Source organism: Fopius arisanus, unplaced genomic scaffold, assembly GCF_000806365.1.
Source record: "Fopius arisanus strain USDA-PBARC FA_bdor unplaced genomic scaffold, ASM80636v1 scaffold00011, whole genome shotgun sequence".
NCBI classification, from domain to species: domain Eukaryota; kingdom Metazoa; phylum Arthropoda; class Insecta; order Hymenoptera; family Braconidae; genus Fopius; species Fopius arisanus.
The window spans coordinates 1,669,339-1,685,955 of record NW_011887750.1 but is presented as its reverse complement, the minus strand read 5'-3'; the positions used below and the strand labels follow the sequence as shown (position 1 = coordinate 1,685,955).

Here is a 16,617-nt window from a genome sequence, read left to right as displayed (position 1 = left end):
TTATCTAATTATGAATCTATTAAGAATTTAATTAAAGTTAATTCCTAATTATTATAATGACACGTTGAAAAATTACTCTTGAAATCTCAAGTAAAAAAACTTGGAGATTTTTAATAATTCTTCATTAACGAATTATTGAATTTCTTGAATATTCTCATAATTCTTCATTGTCAAGTCGATATGCCAGTGAAAACTAGAGGAATTTTTTTTAATTGTCAAGATAAATGAGAAACTTAAAGATCGTTGTTAATTGCAATTAAATTTAAACTCATAAAACTGAAAATTCAGATAACTTTGGGATTGAAATGCCAAGTACTTTTTAGGGGAATTGATGTTCAAATTGAAATAATATTACTAAGCTAATAATCTGATAGTTTAATAATTCGGTAAAGTAGACAGGTTAAAGAGGACTTGAATGAATAACCAAACTGGCAGAACCAATTGTTCCCAATTGCCAACGGATAAATGCAAGTGGAGATTTACCTTGCGAAGCATCTCCTCGAGGGACTCCATGTCGAGGGTAGAGTTGTTGTTTTCGGTTTGTACAGGCTGCACCATTTGTTGATGTTTCGAGTATCACTGGCTTTTAAAACCGAAAGTGGGTCTGTCACAATGTAAACAAACACCACTGAACTTTGATAGTGCAGGTTGATGACCTACAGGCTCTTTCCTCACTCGGAAGGACGTAAATACTTGAGGGGGAACCCAGTGGATTGATTCACGCGCCGATTTACGTACACGAAGGTTAATGGTCTCTTATTTTTCTGGTCGGCACTCGTTCGATTTCTCAGACCCTTACCCGTAACCCACATTCGACCCTTCGACCATCCATCACACGATCAATCGGAAATTACAACTTCACATTTTTTTTTCATTCGGAAAGAAATGCGTAGCGACTATAAAAGAAATATTACAAATAACGTTGTTTTCCAATGCGAATTTCGTTTTCTATAAATGATTAATTATTCTAGAATCATTGGGATTTGGATTAAAGCTTCAAATTTTTAATGAGCATTGATTAATATTTATTATTTTCAGATAAATAATGTAATATTGTTTCAATTGAGGGAGCATTGATGAATAGTTTTGCACCAATAGTTTGTGATAGGTTGCAGAAACAAATTTCATCAAGTGAAAGGCTTTTAGTGAGCCTTGAAAAGTGCTTGGATAAAGCGGGTGGTCCTCCCCCTCATTCGGGCTATGATTTCCCAATTTTATCAATGACACCATCCCCAATCTTCAACCCCATGAACTTCCCAAACGAGAAGGATCATCCCTTCAATTTTGCATTTCCCTCCGCAAAGCCCCAAACCCCTCACCATCCAAAAAAAAGATTAAAAACTGATAATTTATCAGTGGGAAAATCTCCGTATGAGAAATGGGAAAAGGAGAAAAATTTCCCCGGATTTGTCCTGAAAAATTATATCAGGCGCTGAGAAAACGATGAGATCGCGTGTCCCCCGCCGATAAATAAAGACGTTTCCCCTGTGAGATCGAATAAAAAAAAAACGGAACGATTCAAAAGACGAAAAGAGAAATCACACGGGAAAAGGAGAAAGGAAGAGGCCAGAATGAGACGACACGAAAGACAAGATGCAGGGGAAAAGGAGGAAAGCTGGGCGGAGGGCGAGCGTATGGCCCTCCTCGGATGATATATCTTTCATTTTAACAGGGCGACTATTTTAACCTGCTCGCGTATAAATTACATGTCGCCTGAGACGTTGCGATTCTCTTTTTAGTTCCAAACAAAACGAAAGAAACACCAACGACTTTCCAACTTTTCGCACTGTGATGCCATCCACTTCTTGGGTTCAAACCATCGAGCAAAGTATATCGTTTGGAGGTAACAGTATGGAATAGTGGGATAAACAAGAATAAAGTGACAAGTTGCGAGAGGCAAAAAATTCCCCTGTGGGTGAAAAGTGGGTGGCAGAGGGTGACAGAGGGTGGCAGAGAGTGAACCTCCAAACGAGAATGAAGAAGACCGTAAAGAGGAATAAAGAAGGCGAAAGGATAACACGACGGCTCCAACCGAAAAAGATAAGAGGAAGACTATTTTGGTGGGCCTCTGGATTATTTTTACACGGCGAATGAGATGGTGAGTCTTTGGAGTGTCGGCGTAATGACGAAAAAGAAATGTATTTCCTGTCCCCGCAAATGTCGTCGGTCTGATGAGGATAAAGGGGAATGGCGCGACTTCTCCATCCGAGTAACGACTCTAAGACGATACAAAAATGAAAGACGCGGTATAGAGCGGTGTCTCCAAGGCTATTTTAAAATCCAATTGAGTCAAAGTTGAGTGGAGGGGAAATAAAAATAAAAACCAATGGGTGGTGGATGAAAAAAAAGGTATGATGAGATGTGCAGCGATGCGCAACGTCAAACACCAATTGGATTAATCGAGATTTACTCAACGCTCTGGACATGTGAACTATCACATCGGGCTTTTGTTCTTAAATGCCTCGGCTTGCAGTTATACAGAACGTTGAAACCTCGCAAAAGCTTTTCGCGATGAAACTTCACTGCACAGAGTAAAAAAAAAAATACCAGGGGTTTTGAATAAAAGAGAGGATAGTCCGATGAGTGGAATCGGGAAAGGGCCGATAGTCGAGGATAAACGGATCCCCGTGGATTCGTGTCGACAGCAAAGGCAATTTCCCTTGGCTTTGATCGACCGTTGTGGATCATCGTTCCACTCTCATTCCCATCTCCTGTCATTCCCACCTGTCGATTATAACTAGCCTGTACTCAATACAGTAACATACGATACTTTATGTGCTCCAACCGCAATCGATAGTGTCACTGAAAAACATTTCACTATGATTGAGAGTTTTAATATCCAGGGGTTGTTGTTATTTACGAACGTCGATAAAATTTTATTTCATTTCATTTTCATCCCGGTCTCGGCACCCCCTACCCCTCCACCCCTTGATTAATTATTTATTTTTTGTCATGATGATTGAATATTTAAATGAATGGATTATTAGCGGAATTTTGATATTTTACGATTTCCTCTTCGTTCAAATGGGTTTCTTCTCTTTTTTTTTGCAATTTTATGTCACGATTGCCAGTGTTCACTCGTTACAATGTATTTGCAGTAATTGAAGAGGCAAAATTGCTGTACACACTGCACTCGAATGCGGTAGCACGATTACTGGAGTCATTGGCAACGCGTGTCTCTGGCGCGAGTTTCTTCAGAGTCTAGACTTCGGTTACGCGCGCGCATTAAACACGAAAAACGCGCCCCCGCGTTACTGGTGTCGCGCGCACGTATAAATCCCCCTCTTATCACTCCCTTATCATTCCCTCACCCTCTGGACCCCCTCTGCCACCACCGGATCACCCAACATCCACCCAACAATCTCCCATCCCCCGCGAACTCTCTCTTCCCTCTGTATCTCTCGGGGTACGCGAAATATCCCCTTCCCACCCCTTCCCGCCCCATCACACCCCCTCAATCCCTTCCGGCTCTTACTCTCCGTACACTGTGCACTTAACGTTTTTAGTTTTTTTTTTTTTGGCCATAACCCCAGCGTAGGGCACCCCATGGTCACTTTTTTGCATGTAGAGTAATCAAGCTTTGGATTCAAGTGCCTGTGAATGGAGTAATTAATTCCATTGGGTACTGATTACGACCTTAGCAAGGGGCTCAGGTGCGATAATCGAGAGTTCAGGAACATCTGAATGTCCCGGTTTCGTTTTTACGGATTTAATTGTTACCATTGGATTTTTTTTCATAAAAAAGGGAATGTGATAATTGAATTGAACAAATTTTCTTTAAAGCTCGTGGCCTGGGGAAAAATTTTCCGGAATTTCAGTCTTGATGGTTTTTTAATCCTCTGGAGAGTTATATTATTCTTGGAATTCAGGTCTAGCTTAGTCTAGCTTGTGAATTTCAATTCTTCTCGAGCCGAGAACATTTGTAGAATAGGCTATGAATTTCAAAAATTAACTTTTACATTCTAATGAATTTTCATGATCTCGATTTGCTTTAATTTTTATACGATTCCGAAAATTCGAGTTCAAACTCTATCTCCAAAAGCTTTTACGTAAACGAGTATAAATAAAGAAATATAGATAAAAAAATAAAAAATAATTCTCCAATAAAGTAGCAAATGAAATTGTTCCCCTTTTTCATCTACAGCCCATTGATTGCCTTCTAAAGTTATTGTAGCAGAAATTTATGGAAATTTATGAACAATTCCTGCAAGGAGAGTATTGAACTTATCGTGACGATGAGAATCCTAGAGAATTCCACGATTGTCTATTGATTTCCGTAATTCTTTCACCAGTGCAGCACATGCCGTGAATCCCACGCAGTCCATTACTATACAGACGTTGTCGGAATAGTTGGACGCATTGAAGAGTTGCATCCTCCCTTACACGTGGAATGACTAATCATTGCGATGACACTTCCGATGTCTGGGTCAGTCTCCTCATCAACCAGAAACACTTTAACAACTCTCCCGCAGATCCATGTAAATCATCATTTACATTATGTACCGCGATTTGCTGGGGAAACTTCATAATGGAGAATTTAGCCGACACTTGTGACTGCTCTGGTCCAATATGCACTATCCCAGGAAACAGCTCGAGGGCACTGGGAAAACAAGAGCCCAGAGCCACCCAGAGTAAACGAGAAACTTGAAATGTTTGAGCTGTACAGACATATACAGCCACCAGTGGTTTAATAAACCTTTGCTCATTGTTCCATTCCAGCATTGACAGCATTAAAAATTCTGGTAAAATTCGCCGAAACAACTCGTTTAATCAAACTTTTGGGAGCAATTAAATGGGCAATCAACCGAATACTTGGGGATGAATTTTGAAAAAAAAAAAAAAACCGACGTTTCCCTTGTGAAAAGGCCAAACCACGTTTATTGACACGTCAAACATTGGCGCAACGGTCATAAATACTGAGCAGTTAGTGATCGTATGGAGCACGTGCTCTTCAGCAAACCGCAGTGGATACCAAACGCCTCTATAACGGGCTTAATTAATTCTGCAGGCTGATTAACCTACGGGTTTGGTTGGTTACATCGGAGCTGCAAACCCCATATTGCGCTCGGGGCAAGGTACGAGACTCAGCCTGACTGCAGGATATTGTAGTAAAATTTTGAATGGGATGTAGGCAGAGGAAACAAGAAAATTATTAAATCCAGGATATACTGCTTTTACGAGGTTGAAAGTTTTTCCCGAAATTTTATGCATCAAATTGCAGAAATTTTTAACAAGCCGCAGCTGGAGCCCGAGGAAATCTCATCACTTAAAAATTACAAGACTCACTTCAATTATTGAACAAAAACGAGAAAACTTTAGGTGATCTTCCCACTTCCAAGGCAATTATCCCATGAGAAGTGGCACAAATCAGGGATATTCTGTTGAATACGTTAATTTGGAGAACGCGAGTTGTTCGCTAAGGATTTAATCTATGTAGTTGTTCCTGAAATTCCAACATTTTCCCAGGCATGTCAACCGCGAAACTCCATCCATCGATATTTTTCATTTTGCAATGGACGAATTTGCGTGAAATTCCCATGAATTACCAGTACAATTGTGACGCACAATTCGCGAGGCTTTTATTCACCATATAAATTCCAGATGACGCAGCTCTCTCGCCCCCTTCCCCCTGGGTATTTTTCCCAGTGTTCAAAACATTTTCGAGAATAGCAACGTGCCCCATTAATTCAAGAGGGCGATCATACATCAGGCTTTTGCATGGAACGTTACCTGCATGGCTGAAGTCGTAACTAGTACGCTTATGTGCTTGATCCTCTACATGAGAGAGCAGTCACTGCACGCTGCACCCTGTGCAATGAGCCAATATGCTGCAAATGCCAGATGCTGCAGGGCTTTCACTCAGGAATTGCACACGTGATACGCTCAGAGTAATTGAAATAATGCATCCAGGCATCTTCTTAAATTCCCCTGATGTTCGCCTGTATGATGTGATGATGATGTTTTCGGTTGTCTTTTTAGGTGATCTAGACCTCAACTAGGTCGTTCTCAACAGCTGTTGACGACCTACTTGTAGGAGTGCTTCATCACTCGGCCTCTGCCATTTTTTCCACCTCCGAGTTTCCCTCTCATCTCGTCAGCATCTTCATTTTCATCGAAAAGTGATGAAATTCAACATCGCAGCATTCATCACTGTCAAAGTCAGCGACGCGAGGTGAAATGACCGGGAGATCATCGCTATTGTCACCCAAAAATTTTGGAGACTCATTGGCACCCGATTAAAGAGAAGTTTGACAAGTTCGTGGGGAATGAACTTGATCGTGGAATATTATCTCTACACCTAGATTCTTCCAATAATGAAGGTAATGATAAAATAATAACAGATGCTTTCATTCAGCAGGAATTTTATAAATAGACATACCCGTGGAAACAGTCACTCGAAATTAACGAGCTTGGACACCAGTGCAAGTACTTCCGGGCACTTGCCTTAAGAGCCCCCAGTACTTTGACTCGTGCGCCACTCATCAAAGTAACGAGCTCTAGGAACACCGAACGGATATATTTGAATCTGTTTTCTCTTCTTTCCTTCATTCCCACTCCCTTTTCATTTCTCGTGGCTTTTTTCAGATAGCCCTTGAGATTTGTTTTGTTGAAAATTAAGTTGCCACGGAGGGACATGGTCTCTAGCTCAGTTGCTACAACGTAGAGGATAAAATAAGACAAAGCTCCTTGGGGTGGAAAATATATCGCTGGAAGTATTGTTGTACGGCATCAGGTCTACTGAGCACGAGCCTGCGGGCGGTTTGAGCATTTCAGCTCATTTATCAAGTCTAACAATACCTGCTCTCAACTACAGGCACGCCATCCACTTTGATCCATTGTTCCTTGATGGAGCGAAATTTTCTTCAAATATTTGATACTCTCTATTTCACTATTGTTTTACTAAAAATTTTCCTTTTAACACAATTTTTTTTCTTAGGCGCAATCAGGTGATGTTTCCCTAATTAGATATAATTATAAATCAGATTTTTTAATTGAGGCGGTTCAATTTTTTTTTTATTTAATAATTTCGCGGGAATTTGAATAATATTATCAGACCCCAGCGAATATTCAATGTATTATCAGAGGGTGGAGCAAAATCAATCTGGATTCCGGCGACGAAGAGGGAAGGAAAAACAAATTCTGTAGATAGGGATCAGAGTTGAAATTGAAACTGGCAGTTGATATTGGTGAGAATATTTTCGGGGTCGTTTTAATTTAATCTGAGGATCGTAGGGAGAGTGTGAGGAAAAAAGGTGCGAAGGAAAGCGCCGAGATGGCACGATTGAGGGGGAATAGTTGGTGGAGTCTGTGTTTCCCAACTTCCTCTTTTTTTCCCTCCTGACCAGAGACTCTTATCACTTCCCTCGAATCGTTCAATAGAGACCAGAGCACAATCTACCCTGTCTCCTCCACTGGCATCACTTGGATCCATCAAACATCAGCCTTTTGTAACACTCGAGAAAACGACTTGCGGGGGATTATGATTTGTTCCTGTGAACGACAATGAAAATGGGAGACGACAATCAGAGAGATTGGAGATTACCTCATCCAAAGGATCTTGAGTATTCCTTTGATACTTTGTGGATGCACAGAAATTGGAGCATCTTTCGTTATTATTTCAAATATTTTCTGTTTGCTATTTTAAGATCCAAGTATATTTTCTGCCAGTCTGTTTATTACAATGAGACCAGATATTGCGAGTGGAAAAGTCTATTCATTAAAAAAGTACCATGAAAAATCTCATTTGTTGACGTGCAATAAACATAGTCTGTTTAAAATGTTGCTGAAAGTTGGTAATCAAGGAGAGTAGTGGGGATTTTCACTCGGGTCTGTGCAAAACTCCGCCTTGAGCAGTTATTTACAATCACTCCCGTTTACCACTAGGGGATTCCCCAGCATCTTGGAAGGGAAAAAGCCTCTCTCCCCTAGACCAGGTACTCGGTACTCGGTGGGGCATTCATGGGCACCAGGAGCCCACTCCTGTGGAAAACCGGGGATAAAATGCCACCAGAGTTTTCGTCAAAATACCCAATGGAAGGGGGAAGTGTAGAAGCGTTAATAATAATGGGAAAAGTTTTCTACCCGCTGCAAATGTATACACATGTAGACCTAGACGGTTACCTGCGCGAAGTGCGACTGTAAACCCTTGTTCATACCTCTCTCATGACAAATTGTTCTCGTGGGTTTCATTGTTAGTTTCCCAAGGTTTAGGGAGCCTCTTCGGAGGTATCGTTAAGTAACTGCTTCCAATCTCAGTAACAATGAGAAGAGGAAATTAAAGATTTCTGTATAAGAGTTCACGTTTTTGCTGTGTTTAATTTTACTCATAATTTTCACACAGTGGCTGTAGAAGGCATTGCAGGAATTGCCCAGTAATTGCGAAATACAATGGACTTATGAATGACCAGCGTTTGATTCTTTCAATGATTCAGCCAGTGACATCATGATAAACTCCTGTTATTGCGTCGTGATCAAAACTGGCTATGACATTTTCCATGATAACAATAAGCAATGATCACTGCATCAATCATATCAATTTTTTGCAAACGTCAACAGCAGTGTGATTACGTCAACTTTAATTGACAACTGCGTCATTGCAGACAAATTTTTTTTTCAAAATTACATGTTTTCATTATCCACTGATTTATTTTATCCCGGTTCACCTAGATCATAATAAAACGCAGAGAGGATAAAGAAAACATGGACATAAAGACTAATCAAGGATTTTAGTAATTTTTTATGAAGAAGTCAGACTTTTCAATAACAACAAATCCTAAATTAAATAAAAATAAATCAATTCAATTGAAAATGCGGTAAAAAGGGATTTTTCTACCATTTCACGTTCAGTCCAGAGCTTTAAATCCGAGCAAAAGGACTGTCGGTCTTTCCAAAGCAGATCTGTATACCCTTAACGAATTTATGAATGCTCCTTCCACGGAAGAGCTCTCTGCGCATGAGAATGGAGAGATCTGGAGATGACATATACATCATATCATCCCTGGATTGATGCAAATAAATAAAGGAGACAAGGGTAAGAGGACGCATTTTGGTGGAAGTGAAATGGAATTGTGAGTGGTGCAAGCCTCAGCGTATTTTCGATGCACGTCCAGGGCACAAAGGATGGGGTAGTGGACGAGGAGAGTAGAGAGGGACTAAGATGCTGGAAGAAAAGAGGTAAAAGAGTAAGTCTATGGAGTTGAGGGGTTGAGGTGAAGACTGAGATATATATTGACTGCTTATCGAAGCACTCTCTGGTGCGGCTGGTCGCGCAGAAGGGAGGATAGTACCTATTCCAGGCACTATTTTTTTTTTTTTACTTCTACGGACTGGTATACTCTCTTGTCTGTATATTTTCTTTTGACAACGAGGATGGCGTTGAAAGCTGGAGAGTGAGAATATAGAATGTGGAGCATCCTGGCAAACGACGGCCAAGCGTGAAAGGGTCTGCTGAGGAAAAGTGGAAAAGCTCGGGGGCTTTGGATAAAAAAAAGCCACATCGGACGCTGAGGAAGAACAAAAGGGAGAAGCTTAAGCTCGTATATCTGGGAGATTGGATTCTTCTGAGATTCGAGAGTTTTGATAAATTATCTCAGTTAATCTTGCCGCCGTGGCGAAACACTGGGCGATATGATAGGCTGGAGCTGCTTCAGGTGTCAGGGGATTACGCCTGATTTTTAAGGAGAACAGGTCAGAAAATGGATGAAGGTGTATTGGGGGTTGATGAAGTAAATTTATTGAATAAACTATTTGTTACCAAAAATGGATATTCAAATCCGAGAATATTTTAGTTAACAAACCACCCATTTGTCTGTCCACTTGAACTACCCTCAGGCCATTTCCCTGATCGAATCTCTAGAGAAAGAACTGAGAGCTCCCCTCGCTCTGAAGATACGACACGAGGGTTTAATAATTTAACCGAGCGAAACGCCTGGTGTTTTGCGAAATGAGTTTTGTTGCGCCATTTCGCATTTGTTACGGTATGGCTTTTTAAATCTCCAACCTCCCTTGCTTCGGAGTCCAGCATTCCTTCTCTCCAGTGACCCTCCAAAACTTTACTACTTTCTTTACGTCTACAATTTCCAAGTATTTAACATGATCCCATTCAACAGCAAGAAATTTCAACTTTGATATAATGAATGAATAATCGCAACTCGACGAATTTATCGGACAATCAAAAACACAGGTCTAATTAAAAATGAAAAATCCTTGGGAGTTTTCGCTAATGAAAACAGTCAGCGAAAATGAAATACAATATCATAACTCGACAGCACGGGGAACAAGAGCTCGGAAAATTTCAATTCTTTTTCCCTCCACATAATGTGAATTTTAAATAAACGTAAATGTTCAGTGAAACGTAGTATAACGATTGGGGCGAATCTCCCAGTGCTCGGGAGGGTGATATCGATTGTCGCCTGAAGGCGCCTTTAATTCCACGACTGAAATTCTTCCATAGCCCCAGCTGTTTATCCATCAACAGGCCACGATAAAACATCACGTTGTGGTTTGAAAATGAAAAGCAAGCAATTCCCCTTTTAATTTCAACCCGAGCCGTTTGATATTCCCAGAAACATCAACCAGACCATTGAAATTGAGCGTTTGAATAATTCCCTGTGATGTCTCCCAGGGCAACATAAGCAAACTCCAAGAGGACAATCCCCCACCATCAAATCCCCCATCCATCACTCCATTACCCAGGACCAAGAGCATTATCGTACGTTAGGTCAAACCAACCCTCCACCAAGACAACCTCCACCAAGACACCCTCTTGCAAGAGCATCTGCCTCCGAGATTTACGCATATCGCTTGCGGCCAGGTTGCGTAACTTTTCCGTATGTTTCTTATTGTGTCAAGGGGAAATGGCAGAATATACTAGATATCATCATTATGCGACGCAATGGGGTCACAAAGAAACACATAATAAAATACCTCGCCACATCCTTCCTTCTGGGTGAGCCCTGAATCACAGAAAATGTGTTTTCACTCCATAAAACATCTGCAAATACATCTTCACTCGGTAATTATCCACGGGGAAATAAATCCGTTGGCTTTGTTGATCCATCAGGCCCATGATAATCATTAAAACTTGGAGAATTACAGATTATAATTAGATCATACTGGCGCAATTCATAACTGTCCGCCACCGAGACGAAAGTCTTCATGCGGATGACGGAAAAATGACCAAAAGAACCGGTGAAATGGGGGAGATTACAATAAAACGAATTCTCACACACTGACATTTAACGTTGCAGTGACAACATATATTTTTGGTGATGCCGCAGGGTATCTTGTATTGGTGCAGGAAGTTTCAACGACGCCGAGCCGTCGGGGCGCCGGTTGTTCGCCGGTTGTTCGTCGCCCACCGAGGATGGAGTATATTGTCGTGCTACTCCTCTTTTACACCGTTCTCTTCTATCCGAGCTATGGGTGGGTGTCTTGGCCCGACACCACCGCCTTTTTTTGTGCAAAACCGTCCAAAAGTTTTTCGCTGCACAACATAAAAGATCGGATTGAGACGTCGAGGGGATATTTGGAAAAGCTGGAGGGAGACAACTTTCTTCCACATTGTGTGGCCACCGGATTATCGATTCTCCAGGACAATGCCTCAAAATTCCATTCAATCTGGATATTCAATAATTCATTATGCTAATGGAGTTTGCATTATACTGACAGTAAAACCCCATTTCTAGAAACGGGGGAGTTTTTTTTTAATCAGTTGGAGCTAAACGGAGAGAGATTTTTATCCCGATGCTGCACTAGAAAGTGGAATTCTCTTAGCAGGAATTGAACAAAATTTCTAGTTTGAAGTAGCACATATTTCGCGTGAGTCTTTGAGTGTAAAAACGGAAAATTAATTCAAAATGCGCAGAAAATGTTTTTCATATATAACCGCTAGCTTCCAGGCGTCAATCTTTGAAATCTGAATTTTGTATGTACAACTTTAATTCAATGAGAATTGATCCATCAGAGTGGCTACGAAAATGGAAGATGGAATTTAAAGTTATCAATCTTCGAAACAGCAGGATGTCCGATTCTCAGCAATGCATCGTGCAATGACAACACCGAGTGTAGAATGAGGAAATGAGTCCGTGGGACGAAGAAGAAGGGCCACAACTCAAGAAATAACATAATACAGATCGTAATAGAAATGATAACTTAAGGGGTCCCCCGCCACAGCAACCGTCGGAGCGGTAAGGGACACACTTGGTACGTACAAATCAAGATAATAGCTGATATTTCACGGTAATGTAACGGGTGACCGAATGATATGACTCCCATGAGCTTTTCAGTCTATTCGCTGGTCCTTCCTCATGCCTCTCAGTATTAATGATACCAATGGGTGTGTACTTAAATCCAAATATCCTACGTACGCTCGGAAAATTGATACTCAAAATACATTACTTCCTCGATGGCGTTAATTAAGGCGCCATTCGCGGGTATTACAGCCCCGGATATTTCGCGCTTTTAATTAAGCTCGATGGAAACACGTATTAAAGTGAAAATTAAAAACACGAAAATTTCGAGTACGCGATGAAACTCATTTAGTTTTATTCATCATGAGGATTAAAATATGTAAAACCGTCTTTTTCACCCTCTGCGTAGGAACTCGGTGGGACTCGACACACTCCCGACTTGCAAATTAGAATTTTTAACGAAGATTAAGGCGATATTCAACGGCACCGGCTCACAACCGCAAAAAGACGGATTTACTTGGTTATTCCTTGTACTTGATAGATGCACACACCATTTGTTGATAAAAACGAGTTGTAAATTCGACAAATTGTTCTTGAATTCGGGACAAAAAAACGTCTTGGCTAATTAAATTGCCAACTACAGCTGGAAAACTTCATTTAACGATGTCAATTTATCTAATGTCCCAAAAATTAAAGTTAGAGCTGAAATTTTTCGGAATTTTTAAATTTTTAATTACACCACTTCCAACGCTCCATGTCACAATTTCTCCAGACAGAGAGGATGGGGTGATAAAATCGATAATTTCTCTTCATCAAAGTGCCATTCCTCAGTGATGAAATAGAAAAATTGAAGGAGATTAACCTGAATTTGGAGCTTAAAGTCAACCTCAAGTGCATGGTTCCACCCAAAAATAATAAAATACGTGAACCAAAATCCCCCTGAAACATATCACCCCTCCCCCCACTCTTAATAAATTCCCCGAGTCAATGGAAAAATTATGGGAGCGTATTTGTGAGAAGCACGTGCTTTATCTGCCGCAGAGGCATTAACTGTCGTCTGCGCGTGATGTTGCATATAATGAAGGAAGAATTTTTTTATGTACAGCCGATCATACCTCGTCCAAACCCTTTACGAGGACATACAATAGCCAAGAGGGATAACCGGAGGAAAAGAGAATCACCAGACATTTGGTCAGCCAAAAGGGGATGAGAGGGCGCGTGGCAATCCGGGTCCGGGCCAGGGATCAGAGCGCTACCGTCCATGGAATTGTCACGGATCGAATATCCGAGTGATAGCTCCCCACGGGAAGTTGCCGAGTAGAAGGAACGACAGAGGGAGAAGTGAGGGGAAAAAAGGTAAAAAAAAAAACGATCCAACTCAAAACAAGAAAAATGGAGAAAAGGCTGAAAAGCTTATCAGGGAAAAAGGGGCTGGAGTACTTACCCCCGAGATAGCTGGAAAGTGTTTTAAAAAACATTGGAAGAGCCAGGAAATGCGATAGCGCTCAAATTACCTTTTTTCCCTTCCCTCCCCCTGGGTAACGGGCGGGTTGACTAAATTAAGATCGTAGACCGTAGATGAGCATTTAAGCACTCATCACCATTCGTTGAACCTTCACTCTAACTCCACCAGAGAGTCATTCATGAGTCATTTTTTTTAACGATCACCTTTTAGAGTGGCAATAGTGAGCACTCACCTTTTCCCTGAGCATATCTCGTACTCTCGTAGCTTGGCTCCTGCTCCGATGTAATTCAAGCTGAAGCTCGAGACACCTCTCTTGCCAATTGAGCTCCTCAACTGTGGCTGAGTAACCGGCGTCAAAGCTCTTGGATGAGGAGTACGCAGTTGGACGGTCAAAACGCTCCCTCTGGTCGTCGCTGGTAGATGTTGCAGCTGATAACGACGAGGCGTATGTCATGTCACGCTCGATTGAGCCCCTACGAAATGGCTGTTTGTTGCTGGTAAATGATGAGAGTATTTTGTCGACATTGGACACCATTGTCGACTGTCCAGCATCGAATATTGGTGATGAGCTCTCTGAATGGGTCTCATTATCAAAATTAGCGTAGGCCGTGAAATCATCAGCTCTTGGTGCATAAAATCTCTTGTCAGCGTATTCAACTCTACCACTTGAGTCCGAAGTGAATGTGAATGGCACTGGTCCCCGGCAATTGTTTCCTTTATCATTGACACCTTTGTCCCTGAGCTCTACGTAACCGATATTACTTTTCACACTGTCTGTGAAGGGCTTGTCCCGTCGGCTGATGTGAGAATTGTCACATGGTATATTGGCGTATGTTGAGGTCAAACCTCGGGTGTGAACTGGTGAATCGTTGCGTTGTGGTCTTGGTGGTGGTACAGGAGGTTGTCTTGGACATCCACCTCGATGTCTTGGTAATAATCGAGGGCTCTCTTGGGCTGATAAGGACTCGCCCGTTGGATTCCGGGAGGACATTCCCAGTTGTGGGCTGCATGGCGCTGAAAGTGAGCTAAAATCCGCTGTGAAACGGGCTACTGGGTCCAGCGCACTGGCCAGGCGGCGTCCAATCGGCGAAATGCGTCTATTATCCATCACCCTCCCAGTAGTGTAGATGGCATTCTTTTGGGAGTTATCGAAGTTTACTCATTGAGGGAAGCGCTGGGATTTGGAAGAGATGAGTTTGATGAGTCACGGGGTATCGACTGATGCTCCCGTCAGAATCCTCAATACTGATGCCCTTATTGCGGATTTACGCTGGGTCGACCCCATTTTCCTCGGAGATATTGCTGGGATTCAGATTGGACGCTCTACCAACCAGCCATTCTCGTCGATATAGGCACACCGTTGCGACCTGAAACTTCAAATCAATAAATATGCTTTTTAGGACGTGAATATTGCAGTGCATTAAAGCGGAAACATTGCATTTGTTCGAGGGACGTTGTCTAGATGAGTCGCCCTGGATTAAGAAGAAATCGTTCTGAGAAATGGACTCGAATCCCATCGAAAATTGAGGCAAATGAGTTTGAAAATTAAACCCGGAGAAATTGTTAAAATACAGTGAGTTGACCTGTGGCACTTTTCAACATTAAACCTCTCTGCGAGTTAAATGGATTTTAATTGCCTCCATCGCTTTATGAAGCATGAAAAAGTTCAAGGCTGAATTCATAATGTTTCACCAAGTATTGAGATAAATTTATTACCCGACTTAACATCTCAATCCGTTCTATCCCAGGAAAATGTTTGAAGTTTCTGACTCTCTCTGCTGAAAAACCCGAGAATCTACGATTTATTCAGTGGATTTTTTATTTATTCCTGGATTATTATCAGCTTTTCTGATTCATCTCCGCTCACGATTTTACACTGTTTGAACGAACTAGATAAATTTTCCACTTGACGAATCAAAATCAAAGATACGACGGGGGAAAGTTCATTTCTCTGTTGAGCGAAAGCCGTGATAAATCGAGACGATATACACCAGGTTCGAAACACGGCGTCAAACTGAGTTATTCCTCAGTCAGACTGAGCTACATATATGGGCTTTTCATCACGTCCAGTGATGTTAAAATCCTGGCGCCGGTGCGCAAGGAAATTGACAGGAAATTAACGGCTAGACTTTAGGATAGCATAGGTGGACTAGGATTGCATGTTTCTTGTTTGTACCGCCATAGCAAATAAACTTGCTAACATTAATCGCTTGGAAACCGGTGAAATTTTCGGCGGATGAGGGAGATTTATTCCACGAACAGTTGATTATGGGAATAGTTTGCCGGTGGATGCACGACACTGTATCTTGACTTATTGGATCCCTGCCAGTTCCACCAGCGAGAGAGACAACGGCCAAGTAATTTGATCCAGTTATTACTCAATGAGACTATTTGGTCGTTCGAAATATAAATAAAATAATGGAATTAATGAAGAGATTAAACCTGTCACAATCAACAACAGCCAGGGGGTTGAGTCCCAGAGGAGCCAAATTATCGAATCCAGTTGGAATAATGAATAAAAAAAATAATAATCAGTTGCCGCCACCGGTTGCTAATTAAAATACCTGGAGAACCAGTAATTCGATCCATTCCATGCCACCCATGTTGTTAACTTCACAATGACGTAACAGGAAATATATTATCAAGGTCAGAAGTGTTCCTCTTGCGAGGTAGGACGAGTGAGGCCTAATCTCACGCTCGGTGACTACCAAGTTTGTACTATTAATCAGCTGATTTATGATCCTTGATATTATCAATGCCAAGTGTCGCGTTTGAATTTGCATTATTTCAGCTGGAGTTCAAGCCTCATCGCACCCATCGATTTTCTGATTATTCCAGGCATCAAGAGCCCTCCCTCAGCATTTGAAAATTACCGGCACTGAGGATTCGTTTGTGGAATCAAAATGCCATTGGCTATAATTAATCCACTAATAATTACCTCCGGCTGTGGGGAGGAAAAAT

The 16,617-nt window shown here is 41.5% G+C and overlaps 1 protein-coding gene across 7 annotated transcripts in view; it reads right to left on the bottom strand.

The window, feature by feature from the left end:
* The window catches only part of LOC105262921 (uncharacterized protein CG43867), a 37,418-nt gene that overhangs the window by 18,065 nt on the left and 2,736 nt on the right, over nt 1-16,617 (bottom strand). For 4 of the 7 annotated variants that reach the window (XM_011298808.1, XM_011298813.1, XM_011298810.1 and 1 more), the window contains exon 2: nt 13,889-15,023. In XM_011298808.1, the coding sequence (XP_011297110.1) occupies nt 13,889-14,764 (876 nt within the window). In that variant the 5' untranslated portion in view covers nt 14,765-15,023. Of the gene's footprint in view, nt 1-483; nt 897-2,765; nt 3,122-13,888; nt 15,030-16,617 lie in introns of those variants that run through there. The other 3 variants (XM_011298814.1, XM_011298815.1, XM_011298809.1) reach the window with 2 other exon arrangements.